Consider the following 21,898-nt stretch of genomic DNA (forward strand, 5'->3'; position numbering starts at 1 on the left):
AATAGAACACCTAGAAATACTGGATAAAAGGGAAATATATGTATTTCTGAATGTATAGCTTAGCTTTCAGAAAAGAAAGGAAATTTCTAAAGAAAAAAAATACGAAGAAAGTTAGAGATCAATTTGGTGAATTAACTGTGACACTGCAGCTACTTTTGAGGTTTTCAGTGTCTTCACTACAGAGAGACTTGGGTTTTTTTTTGTTGTTGGTCAGAAGGTGCTTTATTGGGGGGTGGGGGCTCCGGCGTCTCTCGGCAGCTACAACTGGATCTCTCGGAATGCCCGCTTCTCCACCAGTTTCACTTTGTACTTGCGCTTGAACTTGGCTCGCTCCCGAGGCTCGATCATGTTCCTCCTCTGGAAGCTCTTGAACCGGTCACGGAGGATGTTGCCCTCGGGCCGCGGACCAGCCCTGAAGAGGCGGTTGGAGAAGTGGGAACGGGCGGGTCCGGCAGGACCACACAGGGCCCATGGCCTTGGGGGGAGCTGGGCTTCCCGAGGGAGGGGAGGGGCACCAGGGAGCCACAGCAGCTTGTGAGCGAGGGAAGAACAGGCTCTGCTCTGAGCTTTAGAGAGACCCCTCTGGGGCCGAAGACACGGAGGGTGGGGCTGGGAGACCAGGGACAGCCCAGGAGGAAAGACCTTCTGAGGATCCCAGGCTCCAACCATCGCATCACCCAGCCCGTCACCCTGGGGGACCCCGTGCCCTCAGCCCCCAGGCAATAGCCCAACCGGCCCCGCCTGGGGCAGCCGTGATGTCGGAGACTTGGGTTTTAAGGTAATTTGGGGAGAGAGGAATTGACTTCTGGGACTTGTACAAGATAGTGTTAAAAACAACTTGTCCTCACCCTTCCCATCATGCCTCTTGCTCTAAGCCAGGATTCTTGAGTGGTTCAGCAAAGATTCTTAGGCTCAGCCAGAGACACTTATATGACTGTATATTACATTCGTCACTGGGACTGTTTTCAGAAATAGGAGGTGATAGCAGGGCAGCGTCAGGTGTTTTCTCTTTCATGGGAGGCTTTGCAGCATTCCTGAAGCTTGTCTTCCTCAGCTATCCAACTGACAGCTTAGGTATAAGAGAATAAGATCTCATAGGTGGGTATAGGGTCAGTTTAAGAAGTCCTTTTTCCCAAAGGGAATCGATGTGTCATAATAACAGTTTCATAGACATAGCTTCCTGGTTATCCTGAGGGATATGTCCGGTTTCAGTGAACTGCTTGCAAACCCTGTTGCCTAGAAACATAGCTGGCATTTCACCTCTGCTGGGTTTTCATTAAACAGAGCTGAGAAGTTATCCCAAGGTCAAATGTGTTCATAGAAGAGGAGAAAGGTTGTGTTAACCCTTCTCTCACAGTATTCAGAGAGTTATCTCTTGAGTGAAAGCTGGACTAGGGAAAAAAAAAAAAAATCAGGAATAAGAGATTCCAAGGATACTTGGTCTGTCCTAGCCATGGCTCTGAGGGATGTGAATTCCCACTGATAATTCATAACTATAGGTGGGCCTTCATATGAGTTTAAGGTTTGAAAGTAAAACATCTGCATATTCTAGTAAATTCTTAACTGAAAAAAATAACTTGGATACTCTTGGTTTAAGAGCTTCCTGAGAGCTTAGAAAAGCAAAAGCAGAAAGAGCCAATTGAAATGCTGTTAAGCCAGGCCTCCTGATTCTCACAGGTGAACGCACATGAGCTTGCAATTCTGAACTACAAAACATATTTCAAGCCATACAGGGAAACAGGGAATCAGTCATGAGTGACAACAGAAAACAAACACATATGCCCAAGACTTAAGATACTGAAATTCTTCAGACATTACTTATAAAATAAGTCAGTTTGAAGTATATAAAGGAATAAGACAGGGAATTGAAGTCATCAACAGTGACAGTATAATATCACAGAAAGATTAGAGATCTTTATAGAAGAACCAAACAACTCAATACAAGAGGGAAAAAGTTCAGTTCAATTCAGTCGCTCAGTTGTGTCCAACTCTTTGCGACCCCATTCACTGCAACTCACCAGACTTCCCTGTCCTTCAGTTTCTCCTGGAGTTTGCTCAAACTCATGTCCATTGAGTTGGTGATGCCATCCAAACATCTCATCCTCTTTTGCCCCTTTCTCTTTCTGCCCTCAGTCTTTCCCAGCATTGGGGTCTTTTCCAGTGAGTCAACTCTTCTCATCAGGTGGCCAAAGTATTGGAGCTTTAGCATCAGTCCTTCAAATGAATATTTAGGGTTGATTTCCTTTAGGGTTGACTAGTTTGATCTCCTTGCTGCCCAAGGGACTCTCAATAGGCTTCTCTAGCACCACAGTTCGAAAGCATCAGTTCTTTGGCATCAGTTCTTCAAGAGTATTAATGATGAGATTAAGAACCTTTTAGTTATACTTAATAATACTATTTTCTGTTTCCCAAGGGCTACAGATTGAAAATTACTGTCATGAACTTTGTGTTTCTACTTTCTCTCTGTACCTCTCCAGGCCAGATGGAGACTACATCTCTTCATTTAATGGTGGAAACACTAAAGGCGTTGAAGGAAATTCAGCGGGACACTTACCAAAATTCTGCCATGAATGTGGGACTAAATACCCTGTAGAATGGGCAAAGTTCTGCTGTGAATGTGGCGTTCGAAGAATGGTTCTGTGAACAGAATCCAAAAAAAGAAAAAGCTTAGTCCTGAATATTATGATTATTGCTGCTTGGACATCTGGAGCACTTCCTCTAGTGATTTCGTGCTAAAATTACTCAAAATACTTTTTTTCAACAGTTTTTGGAGCATAATTCTTTGGCCGTGTAATGTGCGTGTATATATGTGTGTGTACATATACTGTATATAATAAATACCTGGTAACCTAAGCTGTGCCATTCAAGGACATACCTACTTATCAGTCAGAAAATAACTTTAAGTGGAATCATTTACCTTAGGTATACCTTTTCTTTTGTTAAAGTACATTAAGTATACTTCCACAAACAATCCAGCATTAGTGCTTAGTGCTCTAAGCTTTCAGATGATCATTACTTTGAGCAGAACATAAGAATAAACATTTTTTATTATTGACCTATTTTCAGATAGCATCATTGTAGGATGGAATGCTTGAACTTTTGAAACTGAGAGAATATTTTAGTTACAATTAGTTGTGTCGTTTTCCTGTAGAGCTCTTTAATAATTTATAAATATTTTTTAAAAAGAGAGGGAAAAACCCCTATTGCCTATGTTGCTCTTGACTCAGTGTATTAATTCTATAGAAATTTTTACTCAATTCTTTAAAACGTAATTAAGCAGTTCCCTTTTCAGAGACACAAAGCTGAAAATACATATGTTTCTTTTTCTAGTTATAACTGAATGATTATTTTTTTTTGCTCAGTGTATATTAGTTGAACATACATTCTTTCTACTTCTAATTGTCTTCAGATTTCACTTTTGTCCTTTTTTCCCATTATCTCATGTCTGAAGAGTAGTTTGCTACTTCATTTTTGCAGTTTGCAAGTTAATTATTTAATAGAAGATGCACAAAGTTCCTTGCAAAATCTTGCATTTATATCTATGTATTTGAATTTAGAAGAAATTAATGGATTTTAAGATAGATCATCTCACCTAATAAACAATTAACTTCAATAATTAATCGTTAGTGCAGGGCATGAAGGTAAAAAGGATTGAATTTTAATCACTCGAAGTATAGTTATATGTATTTATGGGTAGGTTAAGAGAATGTTAATATTTAATTTTCCCTACTCATGTTTTTCTTCCAGTGTTTAGTGCTGAAGCACCATTTACTTCACAATAAAAAGCCTCTGAAAATGCATTGCTTAATGGATAGCTGCTTTATTATGTAATTAAACATTCACAAAAATGTAATTATACTTTCACCTTTATTTTGACTAAAACACAGCTTTTAATCATTGTCACTTTCAGTGTAACATTGTATTTAGTAGTAAATGCCTTTGGTTGCTTGTGCAGCCAAATTCAGTAATTCAGTAGTTATTTCTGTTGAATCAAACCTAACAAACCTTGATCTTATTATAAAGGTACAAGCAAATCATTTATAGGCAATTTCTAACTTCTTGTTTATGATTCTGATCAACTGTGAGGATCAGCGTAGAAATTTGTGACTTACAGCTTTCTATGAAATTCATTTATACTTAACTTTATAATTTTATTCATTAGTTGTTTTGTTTTGTTTTGTTTGTGTTTTTCATTTGGGCAGAGGATAACTTAGTGGTAATGGAAATTTAGGACTTACCTTATAGTTCCTTTCCTGACTGTCAATAATTTTTTTTCTGGTTGCCTTTATTTAGTCATATTGGCGAAAAGGAATGGTCAGAGGTCAAAAAAACTATACTACAGCTTATTCCATCAACTAGAATAAGCTCTAATAAATTTAGGAGAATAATGTACATATTAGAGTTCCATTTCAATTGTTTATGTTCTTCTGTTCTAATTATTAGAAACCATATAAAGAAAGAACTTTAAACTCTTACTTTATCTAGAATTGAGCACTATGTTCTTCCAAGTATGTTTTTAAAGATCACATAAAAAAAAAAAAAAATCACATAATTTTTGTCTGCCCAAGGAAGGGATAGGTAAATGATCTTAAACAAAGTGGCATATGTTTGTTTCTCACTGAATTTTACTGTAGCAAGTAAATGTTATAATGTACTATGTGGAAATGAGTTGGTAAGAAATCATCTAATCCCAAAACCCAGAGATTGTTATAAACAGTAAGTAGGTGAAATATATTAATGAATTATGAAACATATCGATTCAGTGTATTTAAATGCATTTTTATATTACTTGCATATATTATTTTCGTGTTGATTTGTTGTGCAATAGTTCAGTTTTTAAGAAATTTTCCTAGATCTATGCATCATTTATTTTATTTTTATTTATTTTCACAAGTATTTTCCAGTGTGGTAGAATGAAAAGATGATTTAAACTTAAAACTGTAAAAATTGCTTATATAACATTCTGAAAGTTATTAGCTTGGAAAGTAAGAGGAGTGTGGCTGCTGTTGTCTCTTGTCCGCTCTGTTTTTTTAAATTACAAACAATGTCTTCATTTGTGAACCTATTCAATAAAGACATGAAGCAAAAAAATGCCAGTTGGTTTTCACTGATGTAGTGTCTTTTTTCCAGACACAGGTAGAAAGACAGGAATCTACTGAAATAATAAGAATATATTCAGAGTCAGAATACAGACTTTTTAAATGAGAAAAGAGTTTTCACTGGCAGTTTTTTTATGTGCCGTCAGCTTTTTTTTTTTTTTTGCTGTCAGCTTTTAAGAGGAGTTACTACTGTTTTATTTTGAAGTGTTTTATAACTTCAAAGCATTATAAATCTGTTTCTTCACAAGATTTTTAAGGCATAGAAATTCTCTTTTTAGGCAATAAAATTTAGCAGTTGAAAACATTAGAGAAATGAGGTTAATAAGGAAACACTATGAGCATTTCTAATTAGGTAATATACAGTTCAGTGGCAAAAAGTATTTGTGATGAATACTTAATTAGATATCATATTTAAAGCTTTAAACTGTAGCTGTCTGTAGTGAAAATATTAGACATGTTTAATTTGTACTCAATTTTCCTTAGGCTCGAGGTGGATACTTTCTACCATGAGTAGAAGCTCAGGGAATGGAAAATAATGGAATACATACATAGCTACAGAAAGTCAGCAGGACTCATGTCTTTATTAGCGTTGCACATATATGTATTTTATACGTTAAGTGTATTTTTAGTTTTAAGATGGTTAAGTGTATTTTTAGTACTAAAAATAGATTGATTTGTCCAACTGATTGTGCTGTTGAATATAGTAATGGAGAATCATTGAAACAAAGTTTATAATAGCCATATTCATTTTTATTTTCGTTTAGAAAAATTTTAGTTAAATATTGTCACAATATTTCTATACAACTTTTCTTTTATGTGTGAATTATGTTTTTGCCACTAGAGGGTGCTTTTGGATAATTTAAGATTACTATCCTCTAGTAATGGCCTCTCAGGAATAAGGTGCCGAGAAATATTGAAGGCCGGAGAAGAAGGGGATGACAGAGAATGAGATGGTTGGATGGCATCACCGACTCAGTGGACATGAGTTTGAGCAAACTCCAGGATTTGGTGAAGGACGGGGAAGTCAGGTGTGATGCTGTCCTTGGGATCACAGAGAGTCAGACACACTTAGCGACTGAATGACAAGAATAGCAGTAATAAGTATTTTTTTTTTATTACATGAAATGACAGAAATTTATAAGATGTAGTTTTTTGTTATATATTTTGCTCTGATTTTAATAGCCTATGTGTTTTTTGTTTGTTTTTAAGAAACATAGTTTAGCTTCTTTGGGGCGCCAGCCAGGTGATATTTGATTAAAAAATCTTTCATATTAACACCTCACATAATTTTGTTAGCAAAAATTATGCTTCTCAAGTGTATTACTCATGCACATTACCATATAATTCTTATGCTATTACTTTAGCATTTCATCTTAGGACAGGAAAGCTTAAAGTTATAATCTTTAAGATGTTTTTATTTCCTTTGATCAGCTAACCTTATCTAATGAATGCAAGTGAGATCAATTTATATAGGAGCTAAATAAATGCTTAGACCAAATATTAGATGCACAAAGCTAAAACTTTATAAACATTTTAAAGGATTTTTTTTTTTGGTCTTCATTCTATGAAATGCTGGGAATCAAGAGTTATACGTAAGGTGTGATTTAGTCCCTGTCCTATAGTTGATCATTTATTTGGAGAGGTCATTATATAAACATACAGTTTAGGACAAAACAAAGGATTTTTAATTGAAGTATAGTTGACTTAAAACATTGTGAAAGACTTTAACAAAACTTAATTGTAAAAATACCAACAAAATGCTTTGTAAGTGTTGAAACTTCTTATCACAGGTCATACACTTCACCATTTCCTATTTTTTTTTCTCCTTACCTTGTCCCAGTGCTTAGGAGAAAACTTGCTGGAATAGAAAGAGCTGCAGTACCTTTTAGTGGGTAGAAGTGGTAAAGAGGATATGTGTATGATGAGTGTGCACGCTAAGTCATTTCAGTTGTGTCTGACTGTGACCCCCTTGTAGCCTGCCAGGCTTCTCTGTCCATGGGATTATCCCGACAAGAATACTGGAGTGGGTTGCCGTTTCCTCCTCCAGGGGACCTTGATCCAGGGATCGAAGCTGAGTCTCTTATGTCTCCTGCATTGGCAGGCAGCTTCTTTACCACTAGTGCCGCCTGGGAAGCCCTATGTGTATGGTTGTTGTTCAGTTGCTCAGTGATGTCCGACTCTTTGCGACCCCATGGACTGTAGCATGCCAGGCTTCCCTGTCCTTCACCATCTCCCGGAGCTTGCTAAAACTTATGTCCATTGAGTCAGTGATGCCATCCAGCCATCTCGTCCTCTGTCGTCCCCTTCTCCTGCCTTCAATCTTTCCCAGCATCAGGATCTTTTCTAATGAGTCAGCTCTTCTCATCAGGTGGCCAAAGTATTGGAGCTTCAGCATCAGTCCTAATGAATATGTGTATGGTGGGGTCTATAAAATGGGAGCTGTCAGAGCTGTGAAAAGTGAACTGCTTGGATTGTCCTGAGGACAGAGGACAAATCATCACTGAGTAAAAGTTACTGACAATTGCAACTGTTCAATCTTATCTCACAGAACTCTTCACTTTCACTGTCCTTTTTTTTTTTTTCACCTCTCTACTCAAAGCCTCAGTTTCTATGCCTGTTTTCAATTCGCAACTATGGATAGGAGGCTGCCAGTAGTGGTGAGTATACTTGACAATGAAATACTGATTTTCATTCATTGAATCACCAGTCTTAAAATCTTAAATTATAATACACTTGAAGACTGCCTGGAGCATTAAGATGAATGCCCTTACCCACCGATGGTGGAGATATAAATTTATGATACTTTTTGAAGAAGTTGACTAAATTTTCTTTAAAAGCCTTTAAAATACACATGCCTCATAATCCAGTAATTTTATTCCTAAAATGTGTTTCTTCTTGAAGAAGTAATCTGAAGAAGAATTTTTATGCAGAACACATTTAATAGTACTATTATTTGTAGTGATAAAAATTAATTTAGTAAGTTAATAAAGCATTTTTCAAATAATTTTTAATGGCATGGTGAGGTTATGTTTTGTTATTAGAACAAAAAGCTAGCCTAAAATAGTGAATGTGTGTAAAATACAATTCCAGTTGTATAGAAGATGAGACAGATAAAAGAGCTTTTAAAGTATTTATATTCCTCTTTATATCATGTTTATTTCTACTCTTAAGTAGTTATGATGTCACATATTCTTTATATTTTTGTATTACCAGTTTTTAAATGAATATATAATACTTTAATACTTTTTAATCTTTAAAAAATGAAGAGGTTTATGTTTTTCAGAACCACTCGCATTTGATGATAATTTATGGAAAATCACTACCTCCTCTTTGTTTTCTGATATTCACAAATGTAGTTGATAGCCCTATATTAATAGTAAGTATTAATAATATATTTAAGCTAGTTTCTGTGATACTTTTGTTAAAAGTGGTTTCTGTCAACTCTGCGTAATTTTAATAAGATAATTTTTCTTGAATTTTATTGAATACTCATATTCTGATATAGCCCTCCCTCAACTGTTTTACCACCTATGATTTGAAGAATTTTGGCAAGTATGAGAAATGCAAGTGAATTTTTGATTTATAGAGCTAAAACAAGAATTAAACTTGTTCTAAATGTTTTAGAGTTTTTTTTTTCTTTCTGCTTTTGATCTTTGAGGGGCAGCTATATATACGTTTACTTATTATACTGTAAAATTTTCAAAGTTATCTTATTTCTCCCTCTTGTTATTTTATTCAAGAGGAATACTTTAAGAACCAAGAAGTTTCAATAATATATTTCCATTTTTGCTAATTTTCCCAAACTTAGGAGTCCTAATAAGGAAAAAAACTCATATGGACCACACAGGAAGCATCAGAAATTCTTCATTTTGAACACTAATCCTTCAAGGGTGATTTCCCTTTAAAAACTTGCTATTTAGTTAACTATTACAATTTGAAAATTTAAACCTAAAAGTTTGTTTTCCAATCTCTTACTATAGACAAAAGCAAAGCACCATTTGAATGAGCAACATGTGTTCTAGATCAGCTCTGCATTCTTGGTGAGGCTCTGTATTCTCACGGTCTTTGTTTTTGATGAACAGTGTTATGGTTCTCCCTCTGGTGTTACTAGAAAGATTGTTTGTCACTGATGCAGTTACCAGAAAGCTGTTATGTGAGGAGGGGCTTATCACTTACTGCCTTAGATACTTTATTTAACTAAACTTTGAACAATATTAGAAGTTAAACTGCTTAAAACATATCTAGTAGTGAAAAATTGTCTTGATCTATTTTAAACCTGAGTTTTCTTACAATCTAAGGGTCATTTGTCATGTTTGTGGCTAGCATCTTTTGAAAACCCTGTTTGGTAAATTTTCTCTTTCAAAATCTTAGCCAGAATGTAGTTTCCCACTCTTTCTTGCAGCTACGGAGTAGATATGTAACCTTGGAACTATGGAACAGACTGCGATTCTGAAACAAACAATGTGAGGAAGCAGACACTGTAGTATGCATCTGTTTTCTCTTGAGGATGGTGGTGAGACACTGGGCTTTGAAGGCAATTGTGACAGCGTCAAGAAGTGACACCCGTTTTGCAAGATGCGACCTGTTACTCGTTGACTCTGAACCAGTGACTACGCCAAGGGAAAAAGCAGGAAGAACACACTGATTTATGTGAGGAAGTCAAATGACATCAAATGAATTAAAGGTAACGGGTTATTAAAATATCAGTGTTGAATGATGCTTTTGCAAAGGTAACTGGGATTCCTTCTTACTTTTTATGTTTGTATACACAGTATCTGTGACAGCAGCCCTGGAGCCCAGAGCTTCCAATTTAAGTCCAAATACTAAATGATTTTAAGTTGTTTTACTTTTAATTTTAAAGTCACATGTCCCCATGGTGGCCCTTTAGCTGACTGTCCTCCACTGAAGTAGTCTTTCATTATATGGGCATTGTTTCTGGCTGAACAACTGCCTAAATTGATTAGCTGGCTCTTCCAGAGATTTCTGTGAATTATCCAGTAACTTTTAATAAATTCCTTTTTGCTTAAACTAAGTAGGCTGGGATCTGTTATTTGAACTCAAAATGTTTTCAGTGGTAAAATTTAGTATGACTTTGTGCTTCCCCTTCATAATGCCAATACTATTGAGAAAAGTGCTTAAAACCATGTTCTACAACAGGAAATCTTCAGTACATTGAGTTAAGACACCTTTCCTCATCCCACTCGTTGGTGTGAGATAATTACAAACTGAATTTTAAGAAATATACTTTAAGTTAATATAATTATATTCATCTGCCAGGCCCAATTTGAGGCTTATCAGTAATGCATGTAAAATCTTTGCCACAAATGTCTGACACTGAAGTTTTTATATAATTTTAGATATATGTACATGTTATATATTCCTCAAATATTTAGCTGCTATTGATGTGCCAGGCACTGATCTAGGGGCAGTGAACCAACCAGTCAAAAGCCCCTGCCCTTTTGAGGTTCACATTCTAGTGGATGAAGATTGACAATAAAGAAGATAAATCAATATATTTTACATTAGAGTGTGATGAGTGTTATGGAGAAGAAGTGGGGAAGAGGTGGTTAGAATGAGACTGGTTGGAGAGTGGAAGTGGGTCTCAGTTTTAAGTAGGGTTTGAGGGATGATGGCATGAGAAAGTGACATTTGAGCATACAACATACAGAGGGCTGAGCCCTTATTGGTTATTCTTTTTGTTTACTTTGTTGAAATTGTTTACTGGGTTTAAGTGCTCTGTGTTATGAGCATTTAATATCTTGAAGCATGTAAGTGGACAGCAGAGGAAAGAGATTTCATGCAGAAGATAAAAAAAGACAAAGGCTCTAAGGTAGGACCCCTGTAACTGTGGAATGGTGTGAGCCAAGAACAAAATATTAGAAACTTAAAGTTCCCAGATTGTTCATGCTGTGGAGGCCACTAAAATGGTTTTGACTTACTTACAGGAACAGGGAGTGATGTGATCTGGTTTAAACGTATAATCTGAATGTGTGTTCTTTGGCCCTGAATATGTATTCTGTGGGTTTTCCCCGTGGCTCAGTGGGTAACGAATCTACCTGCAGTGCAGGAGACACAGGCAGATGTGAGTTCGATCCCTGGGTCGGGAAGATCCCCTGGAGAAGTGCATGGCAATCCACTCCAGTACTCTTGCCTGGAGAATCCCAAGGACAGAGGAGCCTGGTGGGCTATAGTCCATAGGGTTGCAAAGAGTCAGACACGACTGAAACAACAGCACGCACACACAGCCCTTAAGTTAGTGAGAAATAAAAGGTAAAGTTGATATACATTCTACCCTAAAATGTCACATAAACTTATTTTTTACCTTCCCTTAACATTTGACTTTCAGGAAAGAATTACCTGATACAAGTTACAGTTGAAACAAACAGAAACTTTCCAACCCCACCTGAGTATAACACAGAAGGAGCAGTGTCCTCATTTTGCAAGACTTCCCTACAGTTCTCTAATCTCTGTTCATTAAAGTTGAAGCCTGATTTCCTTATTGACTCAACTATTTTCTCCTACTTGGGGAGGCAAAGTTTAGTCATTAAGTTTCAGTGCAGTTCAGTCACTCAGTCATGTTAGACTCTTTGTGACCCCATGGACTGCAGCACGCCAGGCTTCCTTGTCCATCACCAACTCGCTGACCTCACTCAAACTCATGTCCATTGAGTCGGTGATGCCATTCAACCATCTCATCCTTTGTCGTCCCCTTCTCCCGCCTTCAATCTTTCCTAGCATCAGGGTCCTTTCCAATGAGCCAGCTCTTTGCATCAGGTGGCCAAAGTATTGGAGTTTCAGCTTCAGCATCAGTCCCTCCAGTGAATATTCAGGACTGATTTCCTTTAGGATAAACTAGTTGGATCTCCTCGCAGTCCAAGGGACTCTCAAGATTCTTCTCCAACACCACAGTTCAAAAGTATCAATTCTTTGGTGCTCAGCTTTCTTTATAGTCCAACTCTCACATCCATAAATGACTACTGAAAAAATCATAGCTTGACTAGATGAATCTTTGTTATCAAAGTAATGTCTCTTCTTTTTCATATGCTGTCTAGATTGATCATAGCTTTTCTTCCAAGGAGCAAGTGTCGTTTTAATTTCATGTCTGCAGTCACCATCTGCACTGATTTTGGAGCCCCCCAAAATAAAGTCTGTCACTGTTTCCATTTTTTTCCTCATCTGTTTGCCATGAAGTGATGGGACTGGATACCATGATCTTAGTTTCTGAATGTTGAGTTTTAAGCCAACGTTTTCACTGTCCTCTTTCACTTTCACCAAGAGGCTCTTTAGTTCTTCTCTACTTTCTGCCATAATGGTGGTGTCATCTGCATATTTCTCCCGGCAATCTTGATTCCAGGTTGTGCTTCATCTAGCCTGGCATTTCTCATGATGTACTCTGCATTTAAGTTAAATAAGCAGGGTGACAATATGCAGCCTTGATGTACTGCTTTTCCTACTTAGAACCAGTCTGTTGTTCCATGTCCAGTTCTAACTGTTGCTTCCTGACCTACATACAGGTGTCTCAGGAGGCAGGTCAGGTGGTCTGGTATTCCCATCTCTTTAAGAGTTTTCCACAGTTTGTTGTGATCCACACAATCAAAGGTTTTTGTGTGATCAATAGAGCAGAAGTAGGTGGTTTTCTGGAACTCTTTGGCTTTTTTAATGATCCAACAGATGTTGGCAATTTGATCTCTGGTTCCTCTGCCTTTTCTAAATCCAGCTTGAAATCTGGAAGTTCACGGTTCACGTAGTGTTGAAGTCTGGCTTGGAGAATTTTGAGCATTACTTTGCTAGTATGTGAGATGAGTGCAATTATGTGGTAGTTTGAGCATTCTTTGGTATTGCCTTTCTTTGGGATTGAAGTGAAAACTGACCTTTTCTAGTCTAGTGGCCACTTCTAAGTTTTCCAGATTTGCTGACATATTGAGTGCAGCACTTTCACAGCATCATCTTTTAGGATTTGAAATAGCTCAACTGGAATTCCATCACCTCCACTAGCTTTGTTCGTAGTGATGCTTCCTAAGGCCCACTTGACTTCCCATTCCAGGATGTCTGGCTCTAGGTGAGTGATCACACCATCATGGTTATCTGACTCATGAAAACCTTTTTTGTATAGTTCTTCTGTGTATTCTTGCCACCTCTTCTTAGTATATTCTGCTTCTGTCAGGTTCCTACCAGTTCTGTCCTTTATTGAGCCCATCTTTACATGAAATATTCCCTTGGTATCTCTAATTTTCTTGAAGAGATCTGTAGTCATTCCCATTCTATTGTTTTCCTCTATTTCTTTGCACTGATCACTGAGGAAGGCTTTCTTATCTCTCCTTGATATTCTTTGGAATTCTGCATTCAAATGGGTATATCTTTCCTTCTCTCTTTCGCTTTTTGTTTCTGTTCTTTTCTCAGCTATTTGTAAGGTGTCCTCTGACAACCATTTTGCCTTTTTGCATTTCTTTTTCTTGGGGATGATCTTGATCACTGCCTCCTATGCAATGTCATGAACCTCTGTCCATAGTTCTCCAGGCACTCTGTCTATCAGATCTGATCCCTTGACTCTGTTTGTCGCTTCCACTGTATAATCATAAGGGATTTGATTTAGGTCATACCTGGATGGTCTTGTCATTAAGTTTCCCTTCCTAATGTAGTACCTGATATTCATAAACTTACCTTTCATCAATGTAAAATCATCTCAATATAACCTTCAAGTATAATGGACAAGAGATCCTTCTAAGACACCATGAAAGGAAGGATGGAGGATTAATAAAAGATGCATGTGGATTAGAACTGGAACATCTTTAGGTCCTGAGGAAGCTGTCAGGGTTGGTCCCTCTGCCAGGCTGTATGCTTCTCTTACTCATCCGCATACTTCTCTAATTGTGTATCTTCTTCACTCACTACCTGTTCCCCCATTCTTTAAATTTGCCAGTGCTCAACTTAATAAAACCTTAAAAACATTCTATTTCAGTCTTACTTTGGGTAAATTTATTTGAGATTGTGGCTCAGATTTCTGGAACAGGGCACCTTAACTAGTTCATTTTCTCAAGCTGTGTGACATTTATCGCAGATTGTTAGTCTCTCATTAATTGTACTTCGGGCAGATGCCCTAGAGGGCCCCATTGGGTGGGTTGAGAGGCATGACCTCACACGGCTAAGAACACTTAGCAGAAGTCATGGCTGGTACAGACTTCCTTAAAGCAGGTGTGGATGTGTCAGGGAATGGCTGACATATTTAGAAAAAGTATTTGATTATAATAGCCTTCATTTAAAACATTTTTTTTAATTGGAGGATAATTGCTTTGTGTAGGTTTCTGTTGTATAACAATGTGAATCAGTCATAAGTATGCATGTGTCCCCTCCCTCTTAAGCCTCCTTCCCGACCCACCCCCGGCACACCCCCTCTAACCCGTCAGAGAGCACCAGGCTGAGCTCCCTGCATTATACAGTAACTTCCCACTAGCTAGCTATTTGACATGTGAAGGTGAAAGTAAAAGTTGCTCAGTCGAGTCCAACCTTTGCGACCCCATGAACTATACAGTCCATGGAATTCTCCAGGCCAGAACACTTGAATAGGTATCCTTTCCCTTCAGGGGATCTTCCCTACCCAGGGATCGAACCCAGGTCTCCCACATTGCAGGTGGATACTTTACCAGCTGAGCCACAAGGGAAGCCCAGCCACAAGGAAAGCCCACTTTACATATGTTAATGTATAAATTTCAATGCTGTTTTCCCAATCCCTCCCACCCTCTTTTTTCCCCTCTGTGTCCTCAAGTCCAGTCTCTACGTCTGCGACACTATTCCTGCCCTACGAATGGGTTGATCAGTACCATTTTTCTAGATTCCATATATATGCCTTAATACATGATACTTGTTTTTCTCTTTTGGACTTAACTTTACTCTGTGTAACAGGGTCTAGGTTTGTCCACCTCAGTTCAACTGGCTCAAATTTGTTGCTTTTTATGACTGAGAAATATTCCATTGTATAGCCTTCAAAGTAGCAAATTTGAAAAACTGAAGTGAAATGTTTTATGTAGATATTTGTTAATAGCTATTAGTATTAATCTAGTGCAAAGATTCTAAGTGACAGTAGAGAGACAAACCTCTTGGAAATTTGTGTCCAAATTTTGTGATGATGGAAGTAGAGCAATAGTTTACAAAAGCAGATACATTATACCTGTTTTTTTAAATAATACCTCAAAAAGTAAAGCCTGATGGAATTTTAGCTACTGGGACTGTGCTGAAGGTAAATGAAGAATTTTAAAACGTGAGATCTTAGAAATTTTTACCTTCATGGAAAACGTGATTTTTATTTACAGCTGATAGAATTTGGAAGAACTTCATAAGGAGTAAGACCATAATGACCGATAGCATGAAGATTTCATGGATAGAGTACCATAAAGACCATCCAAATTTTAATAGAGGATGTGTGTTTCCACAGAAAAATTTACAGTAGATTTGATGAAATGTCCTTCTTAAACTGACTGTAAATGAAAGGATGGCTAAAAGAAAAGAAACACTTCTAGTTGTGATAGAACTATCTTAATCCTGAAAGGAATATCTCTTACTTCAGTAAATTCCTTTAAAGCTTGTTTTAAAAGACTCTTAACTGAGTCTCTTTGTATAAAGTAATATTCCTCTAAGTGTGCTAGGTTCGTGGTTTTTACATAAAAGTGTTCTGTAGTCAGTTTTGGAAATGGTATCTTGATGTTAAACTTTTTTAAAAACTTTATGAGTTTACAGAGCTTTTAATATATGAATTGTGGATCTCCAAGAGAAAATGATCTGATCTCAGAACTCAGGTTTGTTTCTTTTTTTTTCAGAATCTATAGAGGGTTTCTTGTGACAGTCTTTAAAAAGTGCTGATTTAAGGCATCCACATACATATCTGAAAGACAGTGTCCATTGAAATGAAACAAATCTAATTAGGGGATAGAAATAATAAAAAAATGTAGTATCCAAGATCATTACTAACCAACCTGCCGTGTCTTTACTTACCTTGCTAGTAGCTAGGAAACAAGAGAAATACAATCATAAAAGCCTGGTGGTTTTTTCCATGAATTTGACACACTATGCTGAATAAGAATTTTGGGGTGTGAGTTTTCTCTCCAATTCAATTCTATCATAAACAAATGATAAAAATGAAAGTCAGTAGTTAAAAAGGAGGAAAATTTTAATAATTTTTAATGAATTTTAAAATAATCACTCCTTATTTTGTCACAATCTCAACCTTGTTAGGAACATTATAGACAGCCTTCATGGAAACACTTTCAAGAACACGTTTAAAAGTTTCCCTTTTGAAGCTTAAAATGTCCTTTTCATAGCTGATGGTTTACCAACAGCGCTGCTTCGTCAGGGTGGAGGTGTACCACATAGTTGACCTGTTTTGTGGTGGATGGAAACATAGCCTTCTTTGATAAGTCTGTCTGGAGGAAAAGCTTGGTGGAGAATCAGTTGCTCCCAAAAAGTGTTAGTAAACTCCCTTTTCTGGAATTAATAATAAAAACCAAAGAGAAAACTTAGTTGGCTCACCGCCTCATTACCGGGAATCAGTGAATATATACAACTGTGTGTACAACTCGATACAGCCGTCTGCTCCAGTGAGGAGGAAACTCTGTGTGGGTTGGGGACCATGAGAAAGAGAAGCTGAGAGACAGACGTGAACTGAGAGGAAGGTCTTATTGAGGATGGCACCTGAGCATTGTCTGTAGATTAAATAAGTCAGTCAGCTCTGAACCAGGTGATGATGAGACCACAGTGGCTATTTTAGAACACTTGGCCCGCCTAGAATAGTGTTTTCAGTTTCCTTTGTAAGTGAAGACTATTGGCAAATCTAAGCCTAGAAGGATTTGCCAATAGTCTTCACTTATAAAAATGGAAGATGCCTGCCTTATAAGCTAGTTTTCAGGCCCTGACAAAAACAGGCAGTAAAGTAGTATTCCTATTCTTACGTAGTTTGGGTCCCCAGTCTCATGTACATTCTTGACAGTTAAGAGGTTAAAGACTATATTTCAATGGAAGTGAAAAATCAAATAGTGGTGCCATATTAAAAATCTTGGGCTTAAAAACTTGTTTTGGAGGACTTCCTTGGTGACCCAAGGGTTCGGACTCTGCACTTCCACCACAGGGGGCCCAGCTTCAGTTCCTCATGGGGGAACTAAGATCCCATAAGCCACATAGCATGACCAAAAAAAATCCTGTTGGGATTAATTAAATGAATCTGACAGTGTTAATACATAGGTCATTTATTATCAAAGGAGAAATGTTATCCAAAGTAAGCAATTGTAGTACTGTATGAAAATATTTTTATATACAGATATTGTGTCAAAATTAAATATACACATTCCATTAATTAAAAGGCCAACATATATTATTCTCTTAAAAATATACTTCCCGAATTGCAAACTCATGTAGACAAATTTTATTACACATAAATGACAAAAGTAACCCAGTGCTATGGTTTAGCATCCTTAGGACAGGTGACTTTCTGTTTTGTGAAACTATTCATTATTTTAATTTTAAAACATCTGTAATATCATTTATCAAAGGCACTGTGTTATACATTCATGTTTAATTACATCTCTTAATATCTTTCAATTACCTTGGACTCCTTGATGCTACTGCTTCTTTATATGACTCATTCTCATGGGCCTTATCCATATCTCACTGTTAACTCTGAAACATTTCCAGCACAGACGAGAAAAATTTCTACTCTCATTGCAGCATACTGATGCATAATGGGCATAAAACTATATATTTTGGTAATAATGAAATGTTAATTTTTAATCCTCATAACCTTTATATACTTCACAGAATTTATATATCTTCTGAAAATTTTAAACACATTTAAAAAGTATTATTGCAACTAATACCTTATATGGATTGTCTTAAAAAAAAAGGTTCAGAATTAATACCAATTAATATATGTCCTCATACATGTGAAATAGTTTTGTTGATTGCAGCATTTGGTTTCCATTGTTTAGGTCCATCTTCTGGAACTACAGTAAGGATTTCTCAGTTGCTGTAATCTGTTTTAACCAGGATGCATTCAGTAACTTCCAGGAGGCGTTCTGCCTTCGAAAATTGCATGAGCAGATAGATTCTTGGAGAATACAAATAAAACTCAAGGTTTTATATTGCTACTCCATATTTTCAATGTTCTTTAATGCCCCTCAAAATTTTATTCCAACAAGTTTTTATCTTTTGTAGTAGTATCTTTAGGAAACACAGGTCATTCTGTTTTTTCTGTTCCTTTAAAGATTTATTCTCTTCCTAGAGAAATACATAAAAAAAGTTTTTAAGTGCACATTTTAATAAAAATACACATTGTAAAACATTTAGTCTTAGTTTCCACTATACTAGGTTATATTAAAAATTTGGTAATTAAAAAGAAGAATTTTGGGACTTCCCTGGTAGTCCCAGTGATTAAGACTTTGCCTTCTAATATAGGGTGTGCACGTTTGATCTCTGGTTAGGGAGCTAAGATCCTACAAGCCTTGTGGCCAAAAAACCAAAACATAAAACAGAAGCATTATTGTAGCAAATTTAAAAAATGGTCCATGTCAAAAGAATATTTAAAAAAGGAGAATGTTGAATGACATTTTAAAAAAATTATGGTTCCTAGCTACAATCATTGATGTGTAGGATATACAAGGTTGTTACGATTTAAAATTTAGGATTAAAGAGCCATGTCAGGTGGCCACCATTTTTAGCAATGCAACATAAGTGGACATAAGAGTGCTGTTTAAACTTTTGTGAGAAAGATCTGTACATTATTCAACTGAGTTTTTTTTTTTTTACAATGGAGAAATATTTTTATGGAAGAAATAATTAATACTGAAAATATTTATTTTGGCAAAGATGATTAATAAGAATATACCCAATTAAGTTTGTTCCCTAGTCTTCACTAGAGAATGGAAGATGTCTGCCTCATAAGCTAGTTTTCCTACTCAGTCAAAAATCTTCAAAAGGGCTACTTGTACAACCTACAGAAAGTGGAGAAAGAGACACCTCAGATATAATAGACATAGAAAAGAATAGCGATGCGTATCCTCAGTTATATTTTCATGAGTCCCAGAGATGTGGACTCTGGATGCCTGAGAAGTGAGTTACTACAGGGTAATTTCTTCATTTCAATAACAACCGATTATTAGGTGTTTCCTAGGTCAGGTACTGTGCTCAGTGCTACACATATATTATTTCATTTTATCTACTTAGTAACTATAAGATTGGTAATTTCACCTTTCACATTTGAGGAAACTGAGATGCAAAGAGGATAAGTAATCTGCCATGGTCATATAATCAAGTAAATATAATAGATTGGGTCTTGAGCTTGTTTGTCCTATTTTTAGTGTGGTCACATTCAGATTTCTTTCAATTATATATTTAGTAACACTAACACATACTCTTAAAATAATTCATTTACAAGATTAGAGGACAGATTTCAAAGGTAAATATGAAGCAGGATTTCTAATATTCTTTGTATTGAGGATCCCAGAACATTTGTTTGTTTGTTTGTTTTTGAGGCAAGGAGTATGACTTTATTTTGAAAGTCAGAAGACCACGAAGATGGCTCTGTCATCTTCAAAAGGGCTACCTGTACAACCTACAGAAAGTGGAGAAAGGGACATCTCAGATGTAATAGAGATAAAAGAGAGTAGCTCTGCGTATCCTCAGTTATATTTTTGTGAGTCCCTGAGTTGTGGACTCTGGATGCCTGAGAAATGAATTAATGTCTTAATTAACTAATGTCTCAGGGTTTGGATGCCAGATTCCTTTACAGAACAAAGAGGGAGGGGTGTGAGGAAGTAAAATAAAAAAGTCATATGCCAAAACATCTTTAAAAAGTATAAACTGAAGTTTATGTGACTAGCAGACTTGAAATACATAGACATGAACATTTCATGACTTTTCTACATAGACCAAGACTAAGCATTCATTAAAAAGACAAACATGATTTTATGTCTGTAATTTCAGGAACACAGGTGTTACCTCCTTTTTCTAAACTTTCTTTCCAAATTCCCTTAGCCAGAGGCACTCAGTATATTGATACTACTCAGGTATTCATTTCAACTATTCCACTTCAGGTTGGAATACCTAGGGTTTCCTGAGTCCCAGGGTGTGCAGACTCACTCTGCTTCTCTAAGAGGAGTAAGGGATTTCCATACTCCTATCCTGGGCTGGGAAGATCTCCTGGAGAAGGGAGTGGCAACCCATTCCAGTATCCTTGCCTGGAAAATTCCATGGACAGAGGAGCCTGGTGGGGCTACAGTCCATGGAGTCGCAGAGTCAGACACGACTGAATGACTAACACACACAGAGTGGTCAAATAACATAATAATGGAAATGTGATAAAAGAATCTATCACTCTCATGAACCAGGTGTGTTCATTTTTCCATGCCTCATTCTAGTTAATATATCATTGTCACATTTAGTGAAATATGCCTTTTCATTCATAAATATTTTGCATATTGCTATATAATTTTATGCAACAAGCTAATAGAATGTGTGTACATATAGAGTATTCATGTACTATTTCACATATACAGTATATAGTGTATGGGCTTCCCTGGTGGCTTAGTGGTAAAGAATATGCCTGCCAATGCAGGAGACATGAATTCAGATCCTGGGTCAGGCAGGAAGATCCCCTGCAGAAAGAAATGGCAACCCACTCCAGTATTCTTGCCTGGGAAATCCCATGGACAGAGGAGACTGGCAGACTATATAGTCCATGCGGTTGCAAAAGAGTCAGACATGACTTAGCAACCAAACAACAACACTAATATATTGTATAATCTATGTGAGTAAAATAGATTTAAAAAGGGTCCTTATTTTTAATATGTATTCCTTCACTAAGGTCGCTTTTTTTATTTGTATCTTGTTTTCTAGTTTATTTTTTTCTATATAGTTTGGTCATGTTCTTTGCCTATTACCTATTGAGGTTTTAATTTTCTTTGTTAAAAAATCAATGCTCTGATATTTTCCCTAGCTTCTTTAATTTTAAAATAGTGGTTTTTTAAAATGCAGTTTAAAGAGATCCAATTTCTAAGTCGTATCTCCCTTTTCCTTTTACCAATATTATAATGACTATTTTCAAAACCAACCATATAAAAGGAAACAGTTCAAAGAGAAACATTCAGAAATTGTTGAGCAAAAAGCTGATAAAAAAGATGTCTGCCTTCACCCTCTGCCTTCACATTAGCCTCTGCTGATTTGCATGGTCTCCAGCCCATGCGTGCGTATGTGCTCAATCACTCAAGTTGTGTCCGACTCTTGTGACCTCAAGGACTGTGGCCTGCCGTGCTCCTCTGTCCATGGGATTCTTCAGGCAAGAACACTAGAGTGGGCTGCCATGCCCTCTTCCGGGGATCTCCCTGACCCAGGGATCGAACCTGCAGTCTCATGTCTCCTGCGTTGGCATGCAGGTTCTTTACCACTAACGTCACCTCAGAAGCCCCCTCATGCCTGTAGACAGTACCAAACTACTAAAATGACATCATAGAACACGGAGTTGGGAAGAGAGGTGCACACTGGCTCCAGCCCACAACCAAAGGTTACAGAGCGCAGCTTTGGGGAAAGGCCTGGCCTTCCAACCCTTCTGATCCATTTATTTTGAAAGCTCGTTGTGTATGAGGACTTCTACTTTGTTGTTTCCTTAACAGGGCTGATCTTTATCAGGATGCTGGAGTTATTTCAAGCTGTTGAAGGCAAACATCTGGAGGGTGCAATAACTCTTACCAAATTCTTAGTGGGTTGGGCTTCACCCAGGGAAGGGGGTTTTCTTCCTTTACCCTTAAAAACAAAGTCATAAT

At 36.9% G+C, this 21,898-nt stretch overlaps 2 protein-coding genes across 4 annotated transcripts in view; one reads left to right on the forward strand and one right to left on the reverse strand.

Moving 5' to 3' along the window:
• Positions 1-4,689, forward strand: part of ZC2HC1A (zinc finger C2HC-type containing 1A) — a 51,921-nt gene extending 47,232 nt beyond the window's left edge. For both annotated transcript variants that reach the window (XM_043880017.1, XM_043880016.1), the window contains one exon: positions 2,478-4,689. In XM_043880017.1, the coding sequence (XP_043735952.1) occupies positions 2,478-2,643 (166 nt within the window). In that variant the 3' untranslated portion in view covers positions 2,644-4,689. The remainder of the gene's footprint in view (positions 1-2,477) is intronic.
• Positions 4,690-17,316: 12,627 nt separating this feature from the next.
• The window catches only part of IL7 (interleukin 7), a 50,559-nt gene continuing 45,977 nt past the window's right edge, over positions 17,317-21,898 (reverse strand). For both annotated transcript variants that reach the window (XM_043880405.1, XM_043880404.1), the window contains 2 exons: positions 21,825-21,878; positions 17,317-18,359 (listed from right to left, as the gene is read on the reverse strand). In XM_043880405.1, coding sequence (XP_043736340.1) covers positions 18,240-18,359; positions 21,825-21,878 — 174 coding nt within the window. In that variant the 3' untranslated portion in view covers positions 17,317-18,239. The remainder of the gene's footprint in view (positions 18,360-21,824; positions 21,879-21,898) is intronic.

Source organism: Cervus elaphus, chromosome 21, assembly GCF_910594005.1.
Source record: "Cervus elaphus chromosome 21, mCerEla1.1, whole genome shotgun sequence".
In the NCBI taxonomy this organism is placed as follows: domain Eukaryota; kingdom Metazoa; phylum Chordata; class Mammalia; order Artiodactyla; family Cervidae; genus Cervus; species Cervus elaphus.